Below are 22,884 nucleotides of genomic sequence, written 5' to 3'. Positions count from 1 at the left end.
GCCGCACATAGCCATCTATACACAGTGGGAGGCCGCACATAGCTATCTATACACAGCCTGCGGCCGCAAGGTACCATCTATACACAGCAGGGGGCTGCACTGTGCCATCTATACACAGCAGGGGGCCGCACGGTGCCATCTATACACAGCAGGGGGCCGCACGGTGACCGCACGTAGCCATCTATACACAGCGGGAGGCCGCACGTAGCTATCTATACACAGCGGGAGGCCGCAAGGTGCCATCTATACACAGCGGGAGGCCGCACGTAGCCATCTATACACAGCGGGAGGCCGCACGTAGTTATCTATACACAGCGGGAGGCCGCAAGGTGCCATCTATACACAACAGAGGGCCGCACGGTGCCATCTATACACAGCAGGGGGCCCGCACGGTGCCATCCATACACAGTGGGGGGTCGCACGTAGCCATCTATATACAGCGGGAGGCCGCACGTAGCCATCTGTACACAGAAAGAGGCCGCACTTAGCCATCTATACACAGCAGGGGGCCACACGGTGCCATCTATACACAGCAGGAGGCTTCACGTAGCCATCTCTACACAGCAGGGGGCCGCACGTAGCCATCTATACACAGCGGGAGGCCGCACGTAGCTATCTATACACAGCGGGAGGCCGCAAGGTGCCATCTATACACAGCGGGAGGCCGAATGTAGCCATCTATACACAGCGAGAGGCCGCACTTAGCTATCTATACACAGCGGGAGGCCGCAAGGTGCCATCTATACACAGCAGGGGGCTGCACGGTGCCATCTATACACAGCAGGAGGTCGCACGTAGCCATCTATACACAGCGGGAGGCCGCACGTAGCCATCTGTACACAGCAGGAGGCTGCACGTAGCCATCTATACACAGCGGGAGGCCGCACGTAGCCACCTATACACAGCGGGAGGCCGCACGTAGCCATCTATACATAGCGGGAGGCCGCACGTAGCCATCTATACACAGCGGGAGGCCGCACAGTGCCATCTATACACAGCGGGAGGTCGCACGTAGCCATCTATACACAGCAGGGGGCCGCACGGCGCCCCCCAAGAGACAGCGAGAGGCCGCACGGCACCCCCCAGAGACAGCAGGAGGCTGCAAGGCGCCTCCCCAGAGACAGTGGGTGGCCACACGGCGCCCCCCCAGAGACAGCGGAAGGCCACACGGTGCCCCCCTAGAGACAGCAAGGGCCGCACGGCGCCCCCCCAGAGACAGCAAGGGCCGCATGGCGTCCCAACCAGAGACAGCGGGAGGCCGCACGCAGTCGCGCACACACACACAAACATATACAGACATATACATACACGCATAAACACATTTGAAACACAAAAATACATATAAACAGACATCACACAATGATATCTGCCTGAATACACACACACTCACTCACACATACACACTCACACTCACTATCCCCCGGCTCCCGTCGTCCAGCTCCTCTCCGGTGGTAAGTAGCAGTGCAGGGCGCGCACTGCGTGACGTCACACTGGCAGACATGGCCGCGCACAGGGCCGTGTGTCCTAGCTGTGACGCGGCCGGGCCAGCACGCAGGGAAGTTAACAGGTGCAGTGCTGGCCCGGCCGAAGAAGCAGCGGCCGAGCGCCGCTGCTGGGGGAGCGGTCCGGGGGCCCCACGCCTCTGACTGCCGGTATGTGCCGCGGCGCCGCACATATTTTAATGAGGGCAATCTGGCCATGGACCCACTAGAGCCCCGGGCGGTAGCCCAGATTGCCCTCATTATAATCCGCCTATGTTTGTAAACCTATTAAGCCCAGCCTATGTACTGTTTTTTTTTCAAAAACACAAACGATCGGAGGTTCAACTCACTTAGGAGGACTAATAAAAAGTAAAAAAAAAAAGCAAAAACCCAAAACTTATACATGTTTAAATCGCCCCAACTTAATATTGGGCATTACAGCGTACATAACAGGAAGAAGATAGAAAACATTAAATGATGGTTATCCCATACTGCGAAAGTCAAAATGGTAAAAAAAAATTATAGCAAAGTTACTGTTTTTGGTCACTTTGCTTCCCCTAAAGAATGGAAGAAAGAGAGGTTGTAAAGTCCTATGGATATGAAAATGGCACAAATTTAAACTACAGTTTGCTTAGTTATCGTTCTTGGGAGGAGCGGAGGAAAAATCGAAAACGAAGAGAAGCCGACTGGAGCTGGCCCTGGTCAGCTTTTTCCATGACTGCCATAGAAATGAATGGTGAGAGCCCCAAACATGCACAGCTGCCTATTCATTCTCTGGAGTTGGGTATAGGTGTGTCAGAAACTATCAGACAGTCATGGCATATTCTGTGGAAGGTAGGACCATATTGGACGTGGACACATGCAAAAACAGCACAGAAATCTATCTTAGGCCACCTGTGTTTAATAATGTAAAAAAGCAAATGTATCCAAAGCACCGGAGTAATTATTTTAAATCTTTATTGTCCAAAATGCATTAAAAAGTTAAGAAGCAACATTTCGGTCCATCATAGACCTTAGGCATTGGAGATCCGATCTCCCATACCCTTCTTTTCTTTCAGGCAGGAGGGAGTTTCACATGCACTTTTTAGTAATCAACCTTGTTAGGTAAATTGTTTAGAAGTTACGGTCATAGACACTGTGCCCATGAGGTCGCAGCAGACATTGGCATGGCTATGTGCATGAGTCCTTACAGTGAAGAATGTGAATTAATCCATGCCGCACATTTGTTATCAGATGCCTGCAGCTACTGAGAAAATGGAAGTTGAATGAGACACAACATAGAACTTTAAAGGGGTTTCCAGGTTAGAGTGTGATCACCTATCCACAGATCCTCTATGTGCAGTATGAAGCCTCTGCACAGCGTAGTCCACTACATGTAGTATGACACCCCTCCGGAGTGCAGGCCCCTATGTGCAGTATGATGCCCCATCCACTGTCATCCCCTACATGAAGTATGATGGTCCTCCACTGTGTTATTCCCAATGTGCAATATGACGCACCTCGTAGTGTCTTATCCTACGTGCAGAATAACGCCACTTCACAGAGTTGTCCCCTATATGCAGTATGATGCCCCATCCACTGTCATCCCCTACATGCAGTATAATGCCCCATCCACTGTCATCCTCTAAGCCCAGTATAATGCCCCATCCACTGTCGTCCTCTACGCCCAGTATAATGCCCCATCCACTGTCGTCCTCTACGCCCAGTATAATGCCCCATCCACTGTCATCCTCTAAGCCCAGAATGATGCCCCATCCACTGTCGTCCTCTACGCCCAGTATAATGGCCCATCCACTGTCGTCCTCTAAGCCCAGTATAATGCCCCATCCACTGTCATCCTCTAAGCCCAGTATGATGCCCCATCCACTGTCGTCCTCTACGCCCAGTATAATGGCCCATCCACTGTCGTCCTCTAAGCCCAGTATGATGCCCCATCCACTGTCGTCCCTTACATGCAGTATAATGCTCCATCCACTGTCGTCCTCTATGCCCAGTATAATGGCCCATCTACTATCATCCTCTATGCCCAGTATAATGCCCCATCCACTGTCGTTCTCTAAGCCCAGTATGATGACCCATCCACTGTCGTCCTCTAAGCCCAGTATGATGCACCATCCACTGTCATCCCCTACATGCAGTATAATGCCCCATCCACTGTCATCCCCTACATGCAGTATAATGTCCCATCCACTGTCATCCCCTACATGCAGTATAATGCCCCATCCACTGTCATCCCCTACATGCAGTATAATGCCCCATCCACTGTCGTCCCCTACATGCAGTATAATGCCCCATCCACTGTCGTCCTCTAAGCCCAGTATAATGCCCCATCCACTGTCATCCTCTATGCACAGGATAATGCCCCATCCACTGTCATCCCCTACATGCAGTATAATGCCCCATCCACTGTACTGTCATCCCCTACATGCAGTATAATGCCCTATCCACTGTTGTCCTCTAAGTCCAATATAATGCTCCATCCAGTGGTGTACCGCCAATGGCGGCAGGCCACGCGACTGCTATGAGGCCCGTGAGCCGGGGGGGGCCCCATAGCAGTCAACTGCATAGCAGTTGCCGTGTACCCCAGACACCCATGCATCGGGGCCCCCCTCCTGCTGCGCTGCCTTTGCATCGGGGCCCCCCTCCTGCTCCGCCGGCGCTGCAGCAAGAATGTCAGGACTTCAGACATGGCCATGCGCAGTGCGCTGCGCCGCCGTGTCTGGTAGTAATGATAATGACACTGCACCTTTAGGCTAAGTTCCCACGATGCAGAAATGCTGCCGTTTTTTTCCGCATCTCCCTGGCAGGAAAAACGCATGCGGTTTTTACATGCGTTTCTCCCACCAGGTAGAAGCGTTTGTCAAGCGTTTTTGTATGCATTTCTGCATGCGGGTTATCAAACGCTTTTCCAGGCGATTTTAGCATCACTTGGAAAAGTGCTTGACAACTTGGTCACACTATATAAATCCATGCAACTGGCATGGATTTACAGTGGTGGCCAAAAGTATTGGCACCCCTGCAATTCTGTCAGATAATACTCAGTTTCTTCCTGAAAATGATTGCAATCACAAATTCTTTGGTCTTATTATCTTCATTTAATTTGCTTGCAAGGAAAAAACACAAAAGAGAATGAATCAAAAATCAAATCATTGATCATTTCACACAAAACTCCAAAAATGGGCAAGACAAAAGTATTGGCACCCTCAGCCTAATACTTGGTTGCACAACCTTTAGCCAAAATAACTGCGAACAACCGCTTCCGGTAACCATCAATGAGTTTCTTACAATGCTCTGCTGGAATTGCAGACCATTCTTCTTTGGCAAACTGCTCCAGGTCCCTGATATTTGAAGGGTGCCTTCTCCAAACTGCCATTTTGAGATCTCTCCACAGGTGTTCTATGGGATTCAGGTCTGGACTCATTGCTGGCCACCTTAGAAGTCTCCAGTGTTTTCTCTCAAACCATTTTATAGTGCTTTTGGAAGTGTGTTTTGGGTCATTGTCCTGCTGGAAGACCCATGACCTCTGAGGGAGACCCAGCTTTCTCACACTGGGCCCTACATTATGCTGCAAAATTTGTTGGTAGTCTTCAGACTTCATAATGCCATGCACACGGTCAAGCAGTCCAGTGCCAGAGGCAGCAAAGCAACCCCAAAACATCAGGGAACCTCCGCCATGTTTGACTGTAGGGACCGTGTTCTTTTCTTTGAATGCCTCTTTTTCTTTCCTGTACACTCTATGTTGATGCTTTGTCCCAAAAAGCTCTACTTTTGTCTCATCTGACCAGAGAACATTCTTCCAAAACGTTTTAGGCTTTCTCAGGTAAGTTTTGGCAAACTCCAGCCTGGCTTTTTATGTCTCGGGGCAAGAAGTGGGGTCTTCCTGGGTATCCTACCATACAGTCCCTTTTCATTCAGACGCCGACGGATAGTACGGGTTGACACTGTTGTACCCCCGGACTGCAGGGCAGCTTGAACTTGTTTGGATGTTAGTCGAGGTTCTTTATCCACCATCCGCACAATCTTGCGTTGAAATCTCTCGTCAATTTTTCTTTTCCGTCCACATCTAGGGAGGTTAGCCACAGTGCCATGGGCTTTAAACTTTTTGATGACACTGCGCACGGAAGACACAGGAACATTCAGGTCTTTGGAGATGGACTTGTAGCCTTGAGATTGCTCATGCTTCCTCACAATTTGGTTTCTCAAGTCCTCAGACAGTTCTTTGGTCTTCTTTCTTTTCTCCATGCTCAATGTGGTACACACAAGGACACAGGACAGAGGTTGAGTCAACTTTAATCCATGTTAACTGGCTGCAAGTGTGATTTAGTTATTGCCAACACCTGTTAGGTGCCACAGGTAAGTTACAGGTGCTTTTAATTACACGAATTAGAGAAGCATCACATGATTTTTCAAACAGTGCCAATACTTTTGTCCACCCCCTTTTTTAGGTTTGGTGTGGAATTATATCCAATTTCGCTTTAGGACAATTCTTTTTGTGTTTTTTCATTGAAGACAAATTAAATGAAGATAATAATACCAAAGAATTTGTGATTGCAATCATTTTCAGGAAGAAACTGAGTATTATCTGACAGAATTGCAGGGGTGCCAATACTTTTGGCCACCACTGTATATAGTGTGACCAAGTTAATAGTTAAAAAAAAAGAATAAAAATGGTCGACGTCAGCGGTCGCGTGACCTGTCACATGACTAAATGAAGTCAACGCAGGTCTTTTTAGACCTTTTTAGACTGGGGGACATCGGAAGGTAAGTATAATCTTTATTTTTTATTTTAAATTCTTTTTTTTAACAGCTACTATGGTACCGGGGTCTGGAGGAGAGTCTCCTCTTCTCCAGACCCGGGTACCATCCGCACATTGAATCGCTTAATATCCGCATGTGCATATGTAGTCATGCGGATATTAAGCGATTAAATGTAAGTCAATGGCGGCAATTATGCTGCGTGTCCGCAAAATTAATGTACATGCTGCGTATTTTTCCGTTATGATAATCCGCAGCAGAAATTTCCGCAGCATGTGCACAGCACATGCGGATTATCACTGGGGACCATGGGGCACGTATTACCAAGCGTTTTCGCTGCGGAAATTCCGCGGAAAAAAAGCTTGAAAAACGTATAGCCTTAACTGTCCTTGTGTGTCGCCCCTGCCGCATCATTACTATCAGACACAGCCGCACAGAGCATTGCGCGCGGCCATGTCTGGGGAAGTGCTGGCATTCTAGCACTGCCAGCGGAGCAAGAGGGGGGCCCCGATGAAGAGGCGGCGCAGCAGGAGGGGGACTCCGATGCAGGGGCGGCAGAGCAGGAGGGGGGCCCCTATGAAGTGCCAAGATTCTAACACTGGAGGTCCTGCTCCCTGTGGAGATGCTACTCACTGCTGCCCCAATACTGACTGCTGCCCCTGTACCAACTGCTGCCCCTGTACCGACTGCTGCCCCAATACCAACTGCTGACCCTATACCGACTGCTGCCCCGATACCGACTGTGCCCCGATACCGACTTCTGTCCCAAGGGGGCCCGGGCCCCGACGGCGAAAGGGACCCCCTGATGGTCCAGGGCTATGTGTCTGATGGCCAAAGACATGCCGGCGGCCCAGCACAATCACATGCCTGATTTGCTGGACGGGACACAGGCCGGGGGCAGGCAAGTGAGGCTTGTCGCCAGATTCCCCAATCCCCATATTAAATATATTTCTAATGTGTCTTGTGTATATGACTGTGTATATATATATATGTATGTCTGTTTTACGTGTTTTTAAGAATGCATTCAAATATGTATGTCTGTATGTGTATGTATTTGTGTATGTTTGTGTATATGCGTGTCTGCGTAATGTATGTGTGCATGTCTGCGTACTGTGTGTGCGCATGTCTGCGTATTGTGTGTGCTCGCATGTCTGAGTACTGTGTGTTGGCTCGCATGTTTGCGTACTATGTGCATGTCTGCGTACTGTGTGTGTGCATGTCTGAGTACTGTGTGCATGTCTGCATACTGTGTGTGCTCGCATGTCTGCATACTGTGTGTGTGCATGTCTGCGTACTGTGTGTGTGCGCGCATGTCTGCATACTGTGTGCATGTCTGAGTACTGTGTGCGTGTCTGCGTACTGTTTGCGTGTGCATGTCTGCGTACTGTGTGGTTGTGTGCATGTCTGCATAATGTGTGTGTGCATGCATGTTTGCATATGTGAAGGATGAGGGAACAGCCTGGGCTCTGTGCTGTATACCTATATTACTCTGCCTTATCTGTGCATCATGATTCGCGGTATGTGTTAAAGGGGCCCACTGAGACTCTTTCACCACGAAAACCTGGAGTCGGCCCTGGTTGAAAGCAATGATGGAGGAGGGAGCGTCATGTGACACTCCATTTCCCATCATTCCTCCTCTGCATTTGACGCAGCGGCGTGATGAAATGCCACGCTGTGTTAGACAGTGGAGCTGGCAGCTCCTGAGGTGATGAGAGAGACGCGCTGCAGAGACTGAAGCAGCAGGGAACGAGGATCGGTAAGTATGTATTTATTTATTTTTGTGAGTCCTGATAATACTGGAGGACTGGGGCAGCATTTTACACTATGGTGGGGGGGTCGCATTTTACCCTATGGGGGGCTGCATTATACTGCGTGGAGGACCATGGTGAGTGCATTATACTGTGTGGAAGACCATGGAGAGTGCATTATACTGTGTGGAGGAACATGGCGAGTGTCTTATACTGCGTGGAGGAACATGGCGAGTGTCTTATACTGCGTGGAGGAACATGGCGAGTGTCTTATACGGCGTGGAGGACCATGGCGAGTGTATTATACTGCGTGGAGGACCATGGCGAGTGTATTATACTGCGTGGAGGAATATGGCGAGTGTCTTATACTGCGTGGAGGACCATGTCGAGTGTCTTACACTGCGTGGAGGACCATGGCGAGTGTCTTACACTGCGTGGAGGAACATGGCGAGTGTCTTACACTGCGTGGAGGAACATGGCGAGTGTCTTATACCGCCTGGAGGAACATGGCGAGTGTCTTATACCGCCTGGAGGAACATGGCGAGTGTCTTATACCGCGTGGAGGAACATGGCGAGTGTCTTATACCGCGTGGAGGAACATGGCGAGTGCATTATACCACGTGGAGGACCATGGCGAGTGTATTATACCGCGTGGAAGAGACCATGGCGAGTGCATTATACCGTGTGGAGGATCTTGGCGAGTGCATTATACCGTGTGGAGGACCATGGCGTGTGCATTATACCGCGTGGAGGACTATGGCGAGTGCATTATACCGCGTGGAGGACCATGGCGAGTGCATTATACCGCGTGGAAGAGACCATGGCGAGTGCATTATACCGTGTGGAGGATCTTGGCGAGTGCATTATACCGTGTGGAGGACCATGGCGTGTGCATTATACCGCGTGGAGGACCATGGCGAGTGCATTACACTGTGTGGAGGACCACGGCGAGTGCATTATACTCTGGAGCGTGGAGAGGTGTGGCGATCACAGTTGGGGGATCATACTGTGGGGTACACTAGGGTCATTATGCTGTGCATGTGGAGGAATTCACCACTGGGGTATCATACTGTGTTTGGGGGGGGCACTTTTGTTGGCATCACACTTTATGGGGCAATGAAAGAGGAATCTGCTCTTCTGTGACCCCGATAATTATTTTAATTTTTCTTTTTTTTGGGGGGGGGGGGGGGGCCCAATTAGAACTTCTGCTATGGAGCCCCATGATTCCTATGTACGCCCCTGGCCCCATCCACTAGCGTCCTCTATGCGGTATAGCCTTCACAGCGTCGTCCCCTACTTGCAGTATGTGATGCCTCTTCACCTTATCGCCCCCCACGTCCAGTATGATGCCTCTTCACCTTATCGCCCCCCACGTCCAGTATGATGCCTCTTCACCTTATCGCCCCCCACGTCCAGTATGATGGCCCTGAACCGTGCCAGCCCTCGTGCATTAGGAGGCTCGTGCACTGCTATCCCCGCAGTGCAGTATGATAGCCCTCCAGTGCTGTGTCATACATGCAGTATGATGCCCCAGCACTATCTCCCCCTACTTGAAGATGGTCCTCCACTGCATTATCCATATTATGACACCTCTCCGCAGCATCGTCGCCCACGTGCAGTACGGTGGTTCTCCCCCACATCCACGTTGACGGTTCCCCTGTGTCCTGTCACATGCTCTGTCTCCAGCCCCTACCCATCACTAATGGGGCGGACAGCTCGCTGCTGCACCGCCACATACAACTGTGCCGGAGTCTCCGCTACAGCTGGACCCGGGACATAGCGACAGCACTGCACATCCGGGCGGGATCTGCGTGCTTAGAGGTAGGCGGAGTTTGTTTTGGTCGCGGAGTAATGACGTATGAATGACGCCTCTTCTCTGGCGGATTCCTTGGAATCACCGGTAAAACGTGCAGCTGCCGCCACTTTCCGGTCTGCGTGAAGTGTCTGAGAGATGACGTCAGCACTGGAGAATTATATCAACCGTATCCTGCTGGGGGCTGACAGAGCGGCTTTCGGGGCTGCGAATGGCTGTATGATATCAGTAGTTTCTCCTGCTGCCTGCTCAATGCACATCACCGGCTCTGGTTCGGTGTCCCGGGCACCAGGGTGATGTGGGCTCTGGTCCCTTATCCCGGGCACCAGGGCGACGCGGGCTCTGGTCCCGTATCCCGGGCACAAGGCACCAGGGTGACGCAGGCTCTGGTTCGGTGTCCCGGGCACCAGGGTGATGTGGGCTCTGGTCCCTTATCCCGGGCACCAGGGTGATGTGGGCTCTGGTCCCTTATCCCGGGCGCAAGGCACCAGGGTGACGCGGGCTCTGGTTCGGTGTCCCGGGCACCAGGGCGACGCGGGCTCTGGTCCCGTATCCCGGGCACCAGGGCGACGCGGGCTCTGGTCCCGTATCCCGGGCACCAGGGCGACGCGGGCTCTGGTCCGGTGTCCCGGGCACCAGGGCGACGCGGGCTCTGGTCCGGTGTCCCGGGCACCAGGGTGACGCGGGCTCTGGTCCGGTCCAGGGTGACGCGGGCTCTGGTCCGGTGTCCCGGGCACCAGGGTGACGCGGGCTCTGGTCCGGTGTCCCAGGCACCAGGGTGACGCGGGCTCTGGTCCGGTGTCCTGGGCACCGGGGTGACGTGGGCTCTGGTCCGGTGTCCTGGGCATCGGGGTGACGCACGCTCTGGTCCCATATCCCGGGCACCAGGCACCAGGGCGATGCGGGCTCTGGTCCGGTGTCCCGGGCACCAGGGCGACGCGGGCTCTGGTCCGGTGTCCCGGGCACCAGGGCGACGCGGGCTCTGGTCCGGTGTCCCGGGCACCAGGGCGACGCGGGCTCTGGTCCGGTGTCCCGGGCACCAGGGCGACGCGGGCTCTGGTCCGGTGTCCCGGGCACCAGGGCGACGCGGGCTCTGGTCCGGTGTCCCGGGCACCAGGGCGACGCGGGCTTACTAGATGAGCCATGTCTATGCTGTGTGCTGCCTTAACAGATCTTGCAGGAACGGTTGCTGTTATTACTGCCGATGGGAGGATGATTGTGGTAAGAAATTACTTCATATAAAGATGAAATATGTTTTAGTTGATTATAAAGCTCCTGAAGCTTCGCTATGCACAGCCTGCCCTCTGTGTGTAGAATGGACTTCATGGAACCGGTGATTTGGATGCAGAGACCAACAATCCAAGTTTGAGAGTAAGAAGAGCCGGCTCTGGCATGAATGCACGGTCTGTGCCTGACGTGGGTGCAGATAAGTGATTATCCCACACTATGTATCTCTTAGGGTCCATTTATACTTTCCTAAGAACCCTTGTTTCACGGTAATGGTGCAGTCTAACCAGGCTGCCAGTGAAGGGGCAAAAGACTCCTTCCTTGGGTGCCATGGTATTTTGTGCTGCACCAAAGGTCATTGTTCTCTGCAGCAATCATTTTGTGTACACAGGACATGCCCTGTCAAGAAGAATGGCAGCCTTTGCCCAGTGACTGTTCCACTACAGATCGCTCAGTCTGCCTGTGTAAACAGACTAATAAACCTTTGCTGATCAGCGGTCATTTTGTTGATTCGCGTAAATAAACTTTTAGAAACCCTTCTCATAGTTGGGTTAACTGAGGGTTACATTTTGGAAGGAGGAGGGGGTAGTGGTAAGCGGAAGTGCATGGAAAAGCCTCTGCATATCCTGCCTGATTTTGTTTCCTTTTCTTATCCAGTGTTAAAGGGAGTCTGGCAGCACAAATTTGCAGGCACAGGCTCTCTGTGCACCCTTGGTGTGGCTGAGCAGTTCTGCGCACCTTTCCACCCTTTTGTTTCCCATCTGCTCTCCTGTAAAGTGAGAGCTGTCAATCAAGGCGGAGATATATGGAAACAAGTAGGTAGGAAGGTGTACTGAGCTGTTCAGCCACACTAAGGGAGCACCGAGCTCCTCTGCTTGCTTTGATCAGTCATTTTGTGCTGTCAAAGACACCGTTTTGGCATACGCTGGGCCCTTAGAAACCCACATGTATCAGTACATGTTTCAGTCCTTTTTTCCAATAACAGGAAGGCTTCATATTGTTCAGGTTATAATTATGTTGATGGCTACTTAATTTCATCTCTCCCTTCTGACTTGTTTTAATGTTTTGTTTTTCCCAGGGAACACTTAAGGGTTTTGATCAAACAATAAATCTAATATTGGATGAGAGTCATGAGCGAGTATTCAGTTCTTCACAAGGGGTCGAACAAGTAGTGCTGGGGCTGTACATTGTAAGAGGAGACAATGTGTAAGTATCCTTCCTTGTGTCTTAAAGTGGTGGACACTTTCACAAAACTTTACCCTTCAGTCTAATTTAATTTTAAAACCAGAAGTTATTTACTACAACCTCCTGGGGTTCAGTGATGTCTTGTTTGGCTATAGCAGCCATGTCATGTTAGCAGTGCTGCAGCCAAATGTTGACCTCAGTGGCTTGTGCCATCTACATTGGCTGGACCATTTTGCTGTTGATGTGATGCCACCGTTGCAGCCAAACAATACAGAGCAGGACCTGAGGAGGGTGAGTAAAGAAGTTTTTTTTTAAAGTTATCTAAGTCTGCGGGAATAGTGTGTGTGTGTGTGTGTGTGTGTGTGTGTGTGTGTGTGTGTGTGTGTCCCCCCAATGGACAACCACCTTAATGTTATATCAATTTGTAGCTCTACAGAATGTGTCTGAGCCAAGAAAATATTACAGGGGTAGTGTGTAACTCCAAAGTCAGTCCTGTGGCATGGATGAGTGAAGTGTTCTGCATAGAGAACATTTCTAGTGTCATTTACATGTGACTGATAGCTTCAATAGTACAGATATCCTCTGATCCTACACCCTAATAGAAGTCCATGTGGTCACATTGCAAGCACTGTTGAACACATGTTAGTCCATAAAGTTTAGATTTCAAGCAATGTCCACTTTCTGCTCACTGTGTGACCACTTTCACTCTTTATTACAATGTGGTGTTTATTGAAAACCTTATGCACATATTGTCCCAAAGTTCCCTCCCTTCACTGAAGCAGCTTGATGCCCACCTACCCATAGCTAAATACATGACTGGTGGAGGCTGCTCAGGGTGACTTCATATGCAATAAAGGGTAAAAGCAGCACTCCTTAAATTTTGCGGAATTGGTTATGTTACAGGGGTTAGATTTTTAGCAATCTTCCATTTTTAGCAAATTCTATTAAGGGTTGGCTCATATCTGCATCTAAATCGAGGAGTGCATTGTGAGAAAAAATCGCAGTGCACTTGCCACAATGTTATTCAATTAGGCAGTGTTCATCTTCGAGTTCTTCTTCACCTGGAATTGGGGTGAGGAAAAAATCACAGCATGCTGCGTATGAAACGGCTGAGATTCACCAATGCAAAGTCAATGGGTGAGAAAAAAAACTGCAGGGACCATGTGTCCTATGAATCTGAGAGGTTGGCATTTTGGGACTCCAGTGAATCTTGGAAAAAACGTATTGTCCCAAAGCTCCTTTGCTTACCTGCCAGTCCTTTTACAGGTCCTTGGGTCTGTGGTAATTCTATTAATGACAAGCATGTGACCAATCTGTGAATGAAGTGGTAGATAGAATACCACTGAGACATGCCAAGATTGGCTGCCATTATGTGAAGTCTCCTCACCATTAGTCCCTTTATACATCCTACTGTTGGTGGATAGCCCACGGGCCTTGTAAAGGAAATTAATTTGGGGACTGCAACTGTATAACGAACTTGGGCTTTGATTAGATGTAATAGACCTTGTCTTTAACGAGAACCTGTCGCTAGATTCATGCTGCCCGACCCACACACAGCATGTATCAGAGCCGCGCTGTATGATTTCTGGCAGGTATGTCTTCTCTGAAATGCTTTGGCGACAGAGAATTTACCTGTCTGCAGTTGTGCAGCCAGGCTGATACAGGTGCATCTCACTAAATTAGAATATCATCAAAAAGTACATTTATTTCAGTTCTTCAATGCAAAAAGTGAAACTCCTATATTATATAGAGTCATTACAAACAGTGATCTATTTCAAGTGTTTATTTTTGTTAATGTTGATGATTATGGCTTACAGCCAATGAAAACACAAAAGTCATTATCTCAGTAAATTAGAATACGTTATAACAGCTTGAAAAAATGTTTTTAAAATCCAAAATGTTGGCCTACTGAAATGTATGTTCAGTAAATGCTGTCAATACTTGTTCCAGGATCCTTTTGCATCAATTACTGCATCAGTGTGGCGTGGAATGGAGGCAATCAGCCTGTGGCGCTGCTGAGGTGTTATGGAAGCCCAGGTTGCTTTGATAGCAGCCTTCAGCTCATCTGCATTGTTGGGTCTGGTGTCTCATCTTCCTCTTGACAATAGCTCATAGATTCTCTATGAGGTTAAGTTCAGGGAAGTTTGCTTCTCAGTCAAGCACAGTGATACTGTTGTTTTTAAACCAGGTATTGGTACTTTTGGCAGTGTGGACAGGTGCTGCTGGAGAATGAAATTTTCATCTCCAAAAAGCTTGTCGGAAGAGGGAAGCATGAAGTGCTCTAAAATTTCCTGGGAGATAGCTGCGCTGACTTTGGACCTACACCAGCAGATGACATGGGTCCCCAAACCATCACTGATTGTGGAAACTTCACACTAGACCTCAAACAGCTTGGATTGTGTGCCTCTCCACTCTTCCTCCGGCCTCTGGGACCTTGATTTCCAAATTAAATGCAAAATTTACTTTGCATTTACTTATTGTGTCAATGACTGCCTTCTGGACATCTGTCAAGTCAACAGTCTTCTCCATGATTGTGGAGCCTACTGAAACAGACTAAGGGACCTTTTTAAACGCTTAGGAATCCTTCGCAGGTGTTTTTTGTTAATTATTCTAATTTACTGAGATGATGATATTTTTGTGTTTTCATTGGCTGTAAGCCATAATCATCAACATTAACAGAAATAAACACTTGAAGTAGATCACTCTGTTTGTAATGACTCTATATAATATGAGTTTCACTAAGGACTGGAAACCTACAGGCTTAAAAGGGGCGGCCCTCTCTTCTCGCCTCAGTTTAGTTTCCTGTTCTTGATGGAGGGAACCTCTGAGAGGCTTACCTGTGAAGATGTCCAGAAGAAGCGCGCTGTCGAGCTGCGCCCCTGTCTGGGATCAGCAGCTCCAGTACCGTCCTGTGCCCTGGGCTGAGGGAGGTGCGCCCCTGTGTGGGGACGGCAGCCCCAACTTGAGGTGAGCACAGCATTGGGGGGCTGCGCCCCTGTCTGGGGTTAGCAACCCCAGACCTGCACGCAGAACGCTAGGGGAGCGGCGCCCCGGCTGGGGTAGGGCCCGCCTCTAGCAGCAGGTGAACGCTAGCTGGAGCAGGCAGCTGGAGGGAGAAGGCGCCGATTACAGGAGCGGCGCCTCAGAATGCGGTGGCGCCTCAGAATGCGGTGGCGCCTCAGAATGCGGTCTTTTACTAGGCCGGGGCCTAATGGCGGTCATGTGACCAGACAGGAAGTCCGGTCCACATGCATGCAGATGCCGCGTGAGTGCTGCATTCTCCCCTCCAACCAGCAGATGGCAAAATATATATATATATATATATATATATATATATATATATATATATATATATATATATATATATATATATATATATATATATATATATATATATATATATATATATAAAATATATATATATAATAAATAAAAAAAAAAAGGAAATTAAAGGGAAGTAGATGCTCCTATTTAAGCGTCCAGATATCTCTGCTCTAGGCTACCCAGCTACTTCAGAACTCTTGTTAATGGAATCTGAAGACCAGCAGCAGCAAATCCAGCGGCCACTGATTTCTCCATCTCAGCGGTCTCCTGGGCAACCCCAGGAGACACGACCCCCCCCCCCCCTTGAGTCACCAGCAATTCTTGGACTGTAGGTAGACAAACCTGGTCCGGCCATCTTGATTCTAACAAGACGGACGAATCTGCAGCCCCTAGGGACGATCTCCTGGCTGAGAGAGTGTCCTCCAGCTAAACCGGTACTGGCTATTTGAGCTCTGGGTAAGTGATCTTACCTAGGTAATAAGGTGTCCCTTCTTCTTATCCCTTTAGGGGAAGAAGTGTACCTCCAAAACCAAACACAAGCAATGTGCTTTATGTGAGGCCCTATTGGCGGACTCATATTCCAAAAGACTCTGCCAGTCCTGCATAAACCAAACTTTGGCAGATGAGACCCCTAGTTTCGTCTCAGGCTTAAAAACCGTAGTTAAGTCAGAGGTGAGCAAACTCCGATATAAAAAGTCTAAAGAGGAAGGAAGCTAACCATGAGATCGCCCCAACTCCTGATTATTCCCTATCATCAGCCAAGGAGGTGGACTCTGACGATTCATCTTCCTCATCCTCAGATAGTGGTTCAGGCCAGCACTGCTTTCCATTAAATGAAGTTGACGGGTTGGTTAAAGTGGTACTCTCAACCATGGGCATTATGGACCTCAGACCAGAGAAGTCTGTCCAAAACGTCATGTTCAGAGTACTGGGGCGGAGGAAGAGAAAATGTTTCCCATTTAATGAAAAACTTCAGGGTCTAATCCATAGTGGCAAAAGCCGGAAAGAAAGGGTTCTCTACCCCCATTCTTTAAAAGAAAGGACCCCTTTGAGGACTCGGCCTCCTCCTCCTGGGAGAAGGCTCCCAAACTAGAAGCAGCCATAACTAAAGCTTCTAAAAAGTCATCTCTTCCCTTTGATGATATGGGGGCCCTTTTAAAGATCCTCGGGACAGAAAAGCGGATGTGTTTCTCAAAGGCACCTGGGAGACAACCGCTGGGGCTTTAAAACCGGCAATTGCTGTGACTTGCACATCTAGGTCTTTGATATGGTTAGATCAGCTGGAGTCGCATCTAGGAAACGACACATCCAGGAAAGAGATCTTGTCTAATATCCCACTCATGTAGGGGGCAGCAGCCTTTCTAGCGGATGCTTCTGCCGACTGTTAAGTTAGCTGCTAGATCGGCCGCCATGTCTAATGCAGCTCGCAGGGCTCTGTGGCTAAGTGTTGGCCGGGTGACATCCAAGCTAGAACTAGACTCTGTGCTATACCTTGCAAAGGGGAACATCTCTTCGGTCCAGTCCTGAATGAAATCAAGTAAGCGACAGGAAGAAAGGTTTCCCTAGCCTGTCCATGCCTGCCTATAAGCGGTCTTTTCGCAGGAGAAGATCTGTGCATAAAAGGCCACAGAGACCAGGATAAATGGGAAGACCGTAAACCAAAAGGTAGAGGCCTTCTGTTCAGTACGTCATCTTCCACTCGGGAGCCCCGGAAATCGAGTCAATGACTCGTAGCCCAGGTAGGGGGGAGGCTGACGGGCTTCTTACCTGCCTGGACAAAGATTTCAACCAGTAACTGGATCCTTAATCTGATAGGTTCGGGTCTGAGATTCCAGTTCCAAGCAGTTCCTCGTGGAAGGTTTATCTTGACCCTGGTCCGCTCCTCTATATCAGAACAACTCTCTCTTCAGGAAGAAGTACTGGACCTTGTTCAAAAAGCAGTCCTGGTGGAGGTCCTGACATCCAAAAGGGGGTTGGGATTTTACTCCCCTCTTTCTGGTCTCTAAGCCAGACGGTTCTTTCAGGTGTATTATAAATTTTAAAGCACTGAATAAACTCCTAATAATACCCACCTTCAAAATGGAATCGATAAGGTCAACAATAAAGCTGCTGTTTCCAGATTGTTACATGGTAGTTTTGGATTTGAAAGACTCCTATTACCATGTACCTATCCATTCAGATTACCAGAAATATCTTAGAGTGGCTGTGGTTATAGATGGGGTCATCAAGCACTTTCAATATAGGGCCCTGCCATTCGGTTTAGCCATAGCCCCCCGGGAATTTACCAAAATTCGTGGCAGAGGTAATGGCTCATGTCAGAGCATGACATATTAATTAGCCCTTATCTGGATGATTTCCTGATAGTTGGTAACTCGGCCCTTCAATGTAGTAAGCATCTAAAAAATAGTGATCTCCATCTTAGAAAATCTGGGCTGGGTCCTCAATTTAAATAAATCTAGGTTAATGACCACAAAAGTTCAGCAATTCTTAGGAGTTATGCTGGCTCAGATTCTCAGACATGTTACCTCCCTGAAGCCAAAAAACTAAGGATCAGGGATCAAGTGAGAAGGGCAGTGTCAAACCCAGTCATGTCCCTGAGAGCTGCGATGTCCCTGTTGGGTACCCTGACATCTTGCCTTCCCGGAGTTCTGTGGACTCAATATCACTCCAGGGTTTTACAGTGGGATGTACTGCATAATGAAGTTATGTTGAAGGGGTGCTTGGAGGGGAGGTTTTCCTTGTCTCCCCGGTCAGTTGAATCCTTACAGTGATGGGATAATGAAGTGAACTTATCCAGAGGGGTCCCCTGGGTTTTTAGAACAACCAGAACAATTACTACCGATGCCAGTTCCAGTGGGTGGGGGACCCATCTGGGAGATATGGTAACCCAGGGGTCATGGTCTAATTTGGAAAAGAGTCTCTCCTCCAACGCTAAACAGTTGCTAGCGATAGACAGGGCAGTCAATTATTTTCTAGTTTTTCTTTAAAATCGTGACGTAAAGGTTTTCTCTGATAATAAAATTGCAGTAGCTTACGTGAACCACTAAGGGGGTACATGATCGAGATCTTTGAGAGTGGCGGATCATCTTCTTTCCCTAACAGCCCTTCATATAAAGGGAAAAGAAAATTCAAGGGCAGCCTACTTAAGCCGCTATACTCTGAGATGGGGAATGGGAACTAAATCAGGACATTTTCTCCCAAATTGTACAAAGATGGGACTTGTTTGCTACAAATTTAAATTGGGAAAACTTGGCTCTTCTGTTCCCTGGATCCCGAAGAAAAACCCCTGGAAGTAGATGCTCTCCAAATACTTTGGGGGTTAAGCCTAGCCTATGCTAGGCGACAAGGCGAGAGTTCTGCTGGTCGCACCCTTTTGTCCCAGTAGGCCCTGGTTCTGAAGCCTCAGGAGCATGTCTGTCAGATCCTTGGGTTCTACCAGAAGTTCTGGATCTCCTCTTCCAGGGTCCAATAGTCCATCCTCAAGTGTCCGGCCTCCACTTGACGGTATGGAACTTGAGGGGGAGCTATTAAGAAAAAAGAGATTCTCCCAAGGTTTAGTAACCACCTTAATGCGTAGCCGTAAGCCTATTACAACCAGAATTTATGCGAGAACCTGGAAGAAGTTTTTATCTTTTTTCCAGTTCCAGGGTCGGTGAGGAGGCTCCAATAAGTAAAATTCTAGAATTTCTGCAAAAAGGTCTTGCGTTAGGGCTAGCCACTATCACCCTGAAGGTTCAGGTGTCCGCCTTAGGTGCCTTATATAGCTGTGATCTGGCGAGTAATTATTTGATTTCTAGTTTCATTAAAGCCGCCTCTAGGTCTAGGCCCATTGTCAAAAGCAAATTGGTACCCTGGGATCTAAATTTGGTTCTTAAAGCCTTAACTGGTCAACCCTTTGAGCCAATAGTTAGCCACTCTTAAGTCCCTCTCCCTTAAAACAGCGCTTCTGATAGCTTTAACATCTGCTAGGAGAGTTAGTGATATTCATGCCCTGTCTTCAGCTTTGCCCTTCACTTAGATCCTGGATGATAAAATAATTCTTTAAACCTGATCCCGCCTATCTCCCTAAAATAGCTACCTATTTTCAGACTCCCAAGAAGTAGTCCTACCCTCTTTCTGCCCTAATCCAGGTAACCAGAAATAAGCGTTTCATACACTAGACATAAGGAGATGTGTAATTGGGTACCTCTTGGTCACCAAAGAATTTAGAAAAGACAGTTCGTTATTGATATCCTACCAAGGTGTTAGGAAAGGCGCTAAGGTCACAAAGTCCACCATAGCTGGATGGATCAGGGAGGCTATTTCCCTAGCTTATACATCCAGCGGTAAGGAAATACCACAAGAGTTGAAGGCTCACTCCACCCGGGCAGTGACTACCTCCTGGGCGGAGAAGACTGGTGTCTCGATAGACATATGTAAGGCTTCTACCTGGTCTTCACCGTCTACCATCTATAGGCACTATAGACTGGATTCTGGTTTTTCGTCTGATCTCGCTTTTGGGAGAAGGGTGCTCCAAGCTGTAGTCCCTCCCTAAACTTCTTCATCTCTGTAATTCTCTCGTGGTGCTGTCATGGTCGACCGATAGTCATAAGTTACTTACCGGTAACGGAATTTTTCGGAGACCATGACAGCATCCTTATCTTCCCTCCCTTCACATTGGTGGGAGCACTCCTTGTTTATTAATTTTCACTCTTAAGTTGGTGATTTATAGAAATGTTGGTTTTTCATGTTTTGCTATGTCTACTAACCTGGTGGTACTCTCAATGCCATGTAATCCAAACTGAGGCGAGAAGAGGGGGCCGCCCCTTTTAAGCCTGTAGGTTTCCTGTCCTTGGTGGGCGGATCCCCTCTCTCGTGGTGCTGTCATGGTCTCCGAAAAATCCTGTTACCGGCAAGTAACTTTTGACTTTATTGGTCGATCATGACAGCACCATGAGAGAATTTTGATGATATTCTAATTTGGTGAGATGCACCTGTACCTCTTTCCACAAAAGTCAATATCCTTTCATTGAAGACACAAACTTCCTCTAGTCGGTCCTGTACAAATTTATTTTAGTGGCTATGACAACAACTAATAGTTTTACAATAGATGATCATGGAAACTTTCATGTCTCTACAGGGCTGTTATTGGAGAGATTGATGAGGAGACGGACTCTGCGCTTGATTTGGGGAATATTAGAGCTGAACCTCTGAACTCTGTTGTAAATTGAAGAGACGTGAACATCTAAAACTGTACATGATATTTTTTTAATGCATTTAGATGAATGCCATATTCTGCATCTTGATATGTGTGTGCTCTACCTTCTTATGTAAATTAAATTGTGTATACGTTTTTTATGTTTTGTAATGTTTTTACTCTTATTTAAGTTGATCTAGCATGTAATAGTTGGACATTACAGATGTTGAAAATATCAGTAATCTACAGGATTGTTGTAGCGGATTTTCTTTTCAAGGCAAAGTTCAAAACTACATCGTAAAAGTGAGCAATGCACCAAAACACAATTTATTCTCTTTTTTTTTTTTTTTTTTCTGTGGAGAAGAAGGATTTATAATATAGGTGAAGATTTATATATAACTTTTTTTTTTTTTGGACATATTGTATCTCATGACAGTGGTAAAATTTGTTCGATATGACCTGCATTTGTGAAAATATTGTAAATTTGGCAAAAAAAGGGACCACATCACATTTGATTATTTTGTTGGCACCGTCATTGGCTGTTACTGCAGGAGCTCGGCCATTAGCAGTGCTGAGCTCCGACAGTGATTGAATGCATGACGGACATAGCACGTTATGGTATGGAAACTGTCACCCGCTCATATCCGTCATTTGTTAAAGGGGTATTCCCATCTCCAAGATCCTATGCCAATATGTAGTAGGTGTAATAATATTAGCAAATGCCTCCAATTAGAAATGTAGTATAGTTTTTCTGATTTGCTGTGTCTCTTTCCTCATGTGCAGGCATTGCAGGACCTTAGGTATCCATGGTCACGACCACTAATATAGTGACAGTTACTTAGTTGCCAGTGGTCATAACCATGAATACCTAAGGTCCTGCACATGAGGAAAGAGATGTAGCGAATCACAAAAAACATACTACATTTCTAATTAGAGGTATTTGCTAATAATATGTAGTAGAAATAATAATATTGGGATAGGATTTTGGAGATGGGGAATACCCCTTTAAGCTTGTCCTATTACGAGAAGACGGACTGCAAGTGTCATAAACAGCCCATTCTACTTTATAGAGGAAGACAGAAAATCATTGTGCAGAGCTCAAGTGGTTTGCCCCTTGTCCAGAGCTTCATTCAGACAGACAGCTGAGCTCTGCTGTATAATGTTCTTCATGTTGCTGCTCTTCTCAAAGCTAAAAATTGAATGAAGCGCCTGCTCTGTGCTGAGCTGTGTACGGGAGAAATTACTGCAGCTAGTCTCCTTCCCCACCAAACAGTGGCTTGTAAGTTACAGATATAATATCCAGAGAGGAATACAGGATAAAAGTCACATAATGGTCAGAAATTATTTCCCATGTATACACACAGGCAACCATATTCTGAAGTTACTTGAAAGCACAGTTACCCTTGGGTAAGTCCCAGTAAACCTAACCATGTGATCATCAATAACACTGCAGAGCTCCTGTATTGTAGCTTATTATTGCATGTCCATGTTTCACTTAGGTTTGCCATGTAACAGGGTCTAATAGACTGAATGTTATTTTTTTTTTTTGCTCATTATTTATGTGTATGTGTATATATATATAATTACCTAGTGTCCTCTTGTTTTATGTATAGCTTTGTCCCTTACATATCGGATTCTCTTGTTATTTCATAGCATCCTCTCTTTAGATATAAAATGACTGCTGATGGAATATGAGAAAGCTTCTTTTCTGATGGAGGAGCTGATGGACTGGTTTTCTGGTCACATGCTGTTCCATCAGCAGTCATTTTATAGCTAACAAGAGAGGAGTGTATGTAATAGAGGGATCTATGGATAAGTAAAATAACAAGAGAATACCCTATGTAAGGGACATTGCTATACATAACAGTAGGTGATACTATGTAATTATGGGACGCACTAGACGTAACAGAGGACGCTATGTAATAAGGGATAGCGCCATACATAACTAGAGAGGATGCAACATAAGGGATGGTGTTATACATGAGGAAATTATGTATAATGTCATCCTTAATTACATAAAGTACATGATGTACTAAGGGATGGCGCTATACATAAGGCTATATTCTTTTACCATTTGCCCTGCAGAGGACAGAGCAAAATACTGTAATGTGCATGTGCGAAGAAAAGGCCAAGGAGCGCCAGCACATGCGCACTACAGTACTTTGTTCTGCCTTC

General features: G+C 47.7%; 1 protein-coding gene across 1 annotated transcript; it reads left to right on the top strand.

Moving 5' to 3' along the window:
* The first annotated feature begins 9,812 nt into the window (after positions 1-9,812).
* LSM8 (LSM8 homolog, U6 small nuclear RNA associated) lies at positions 9,813-20,866 on the top strand. The gene is made up of 4 exons (XM_073650705.1): positions 9,813-9,966; positions 10,978-11,018; positions 12,103-12,230; positions 20,653-20,866. The coding sequence occupies exons 1-4, from the start codon at positions 9,936-9,938 to the stop codon at positions 20,741-20,743; spliced, it is 291 nt and encodes a 96-aa protein (XP_073506806.1). The 5' UTR covers positions 9,813-9,935; the 3' UTR covers positions 20,744-20,866.
* Positions 20,867-22,884: the final 2,018 nt, after the last annotated feature.

This window comes from Phyllobates terribilis, unplaced genomic scaffold (genome assembly GCF_046119375.1).
Source record: "Phyllobates terribilis strain yellow unplaced genomic scaffold, ASM4611937v1 Scaffold_11__3_contigs__length_659146591, whole genome shotgun sequence".
Taxonomy (NCBI): Eukaryota; Metazoa; Chordata; class Amphibia; order Anura; family Dendrobatidae; genus Phyllobates; species Phyllobates terribilis.
This window is presented reverse-complemented; position numbering and strand designations above follow the sequence as displayed.

What these genes read in the sequence shown, in the direction of transcription:
- LSM8 (XM_073650705.1), top strand. Translation starts at nt 9,936, where the DNA reads ATGACGTCAGCACTGGAGAATTATATCAACC. An exon ending in ACTGGAGAATTATATCAACC is followed by an intron (nt 9,967 to 10,977) that starts GTATCCTGCTGG and finishes CAGATCTTGCAG; the next exon opens with GAACGGTTGCTGTTATTACT. An exon ending in CCGATGGGAGGATGATTGTG is followed by an intron (nt 11,019 to 12,102) that starts GTAAGAAATTAC and finishes TGTTTTTCCCAG; the next exon opens with GGAACACTTAAGGGTTTTGA.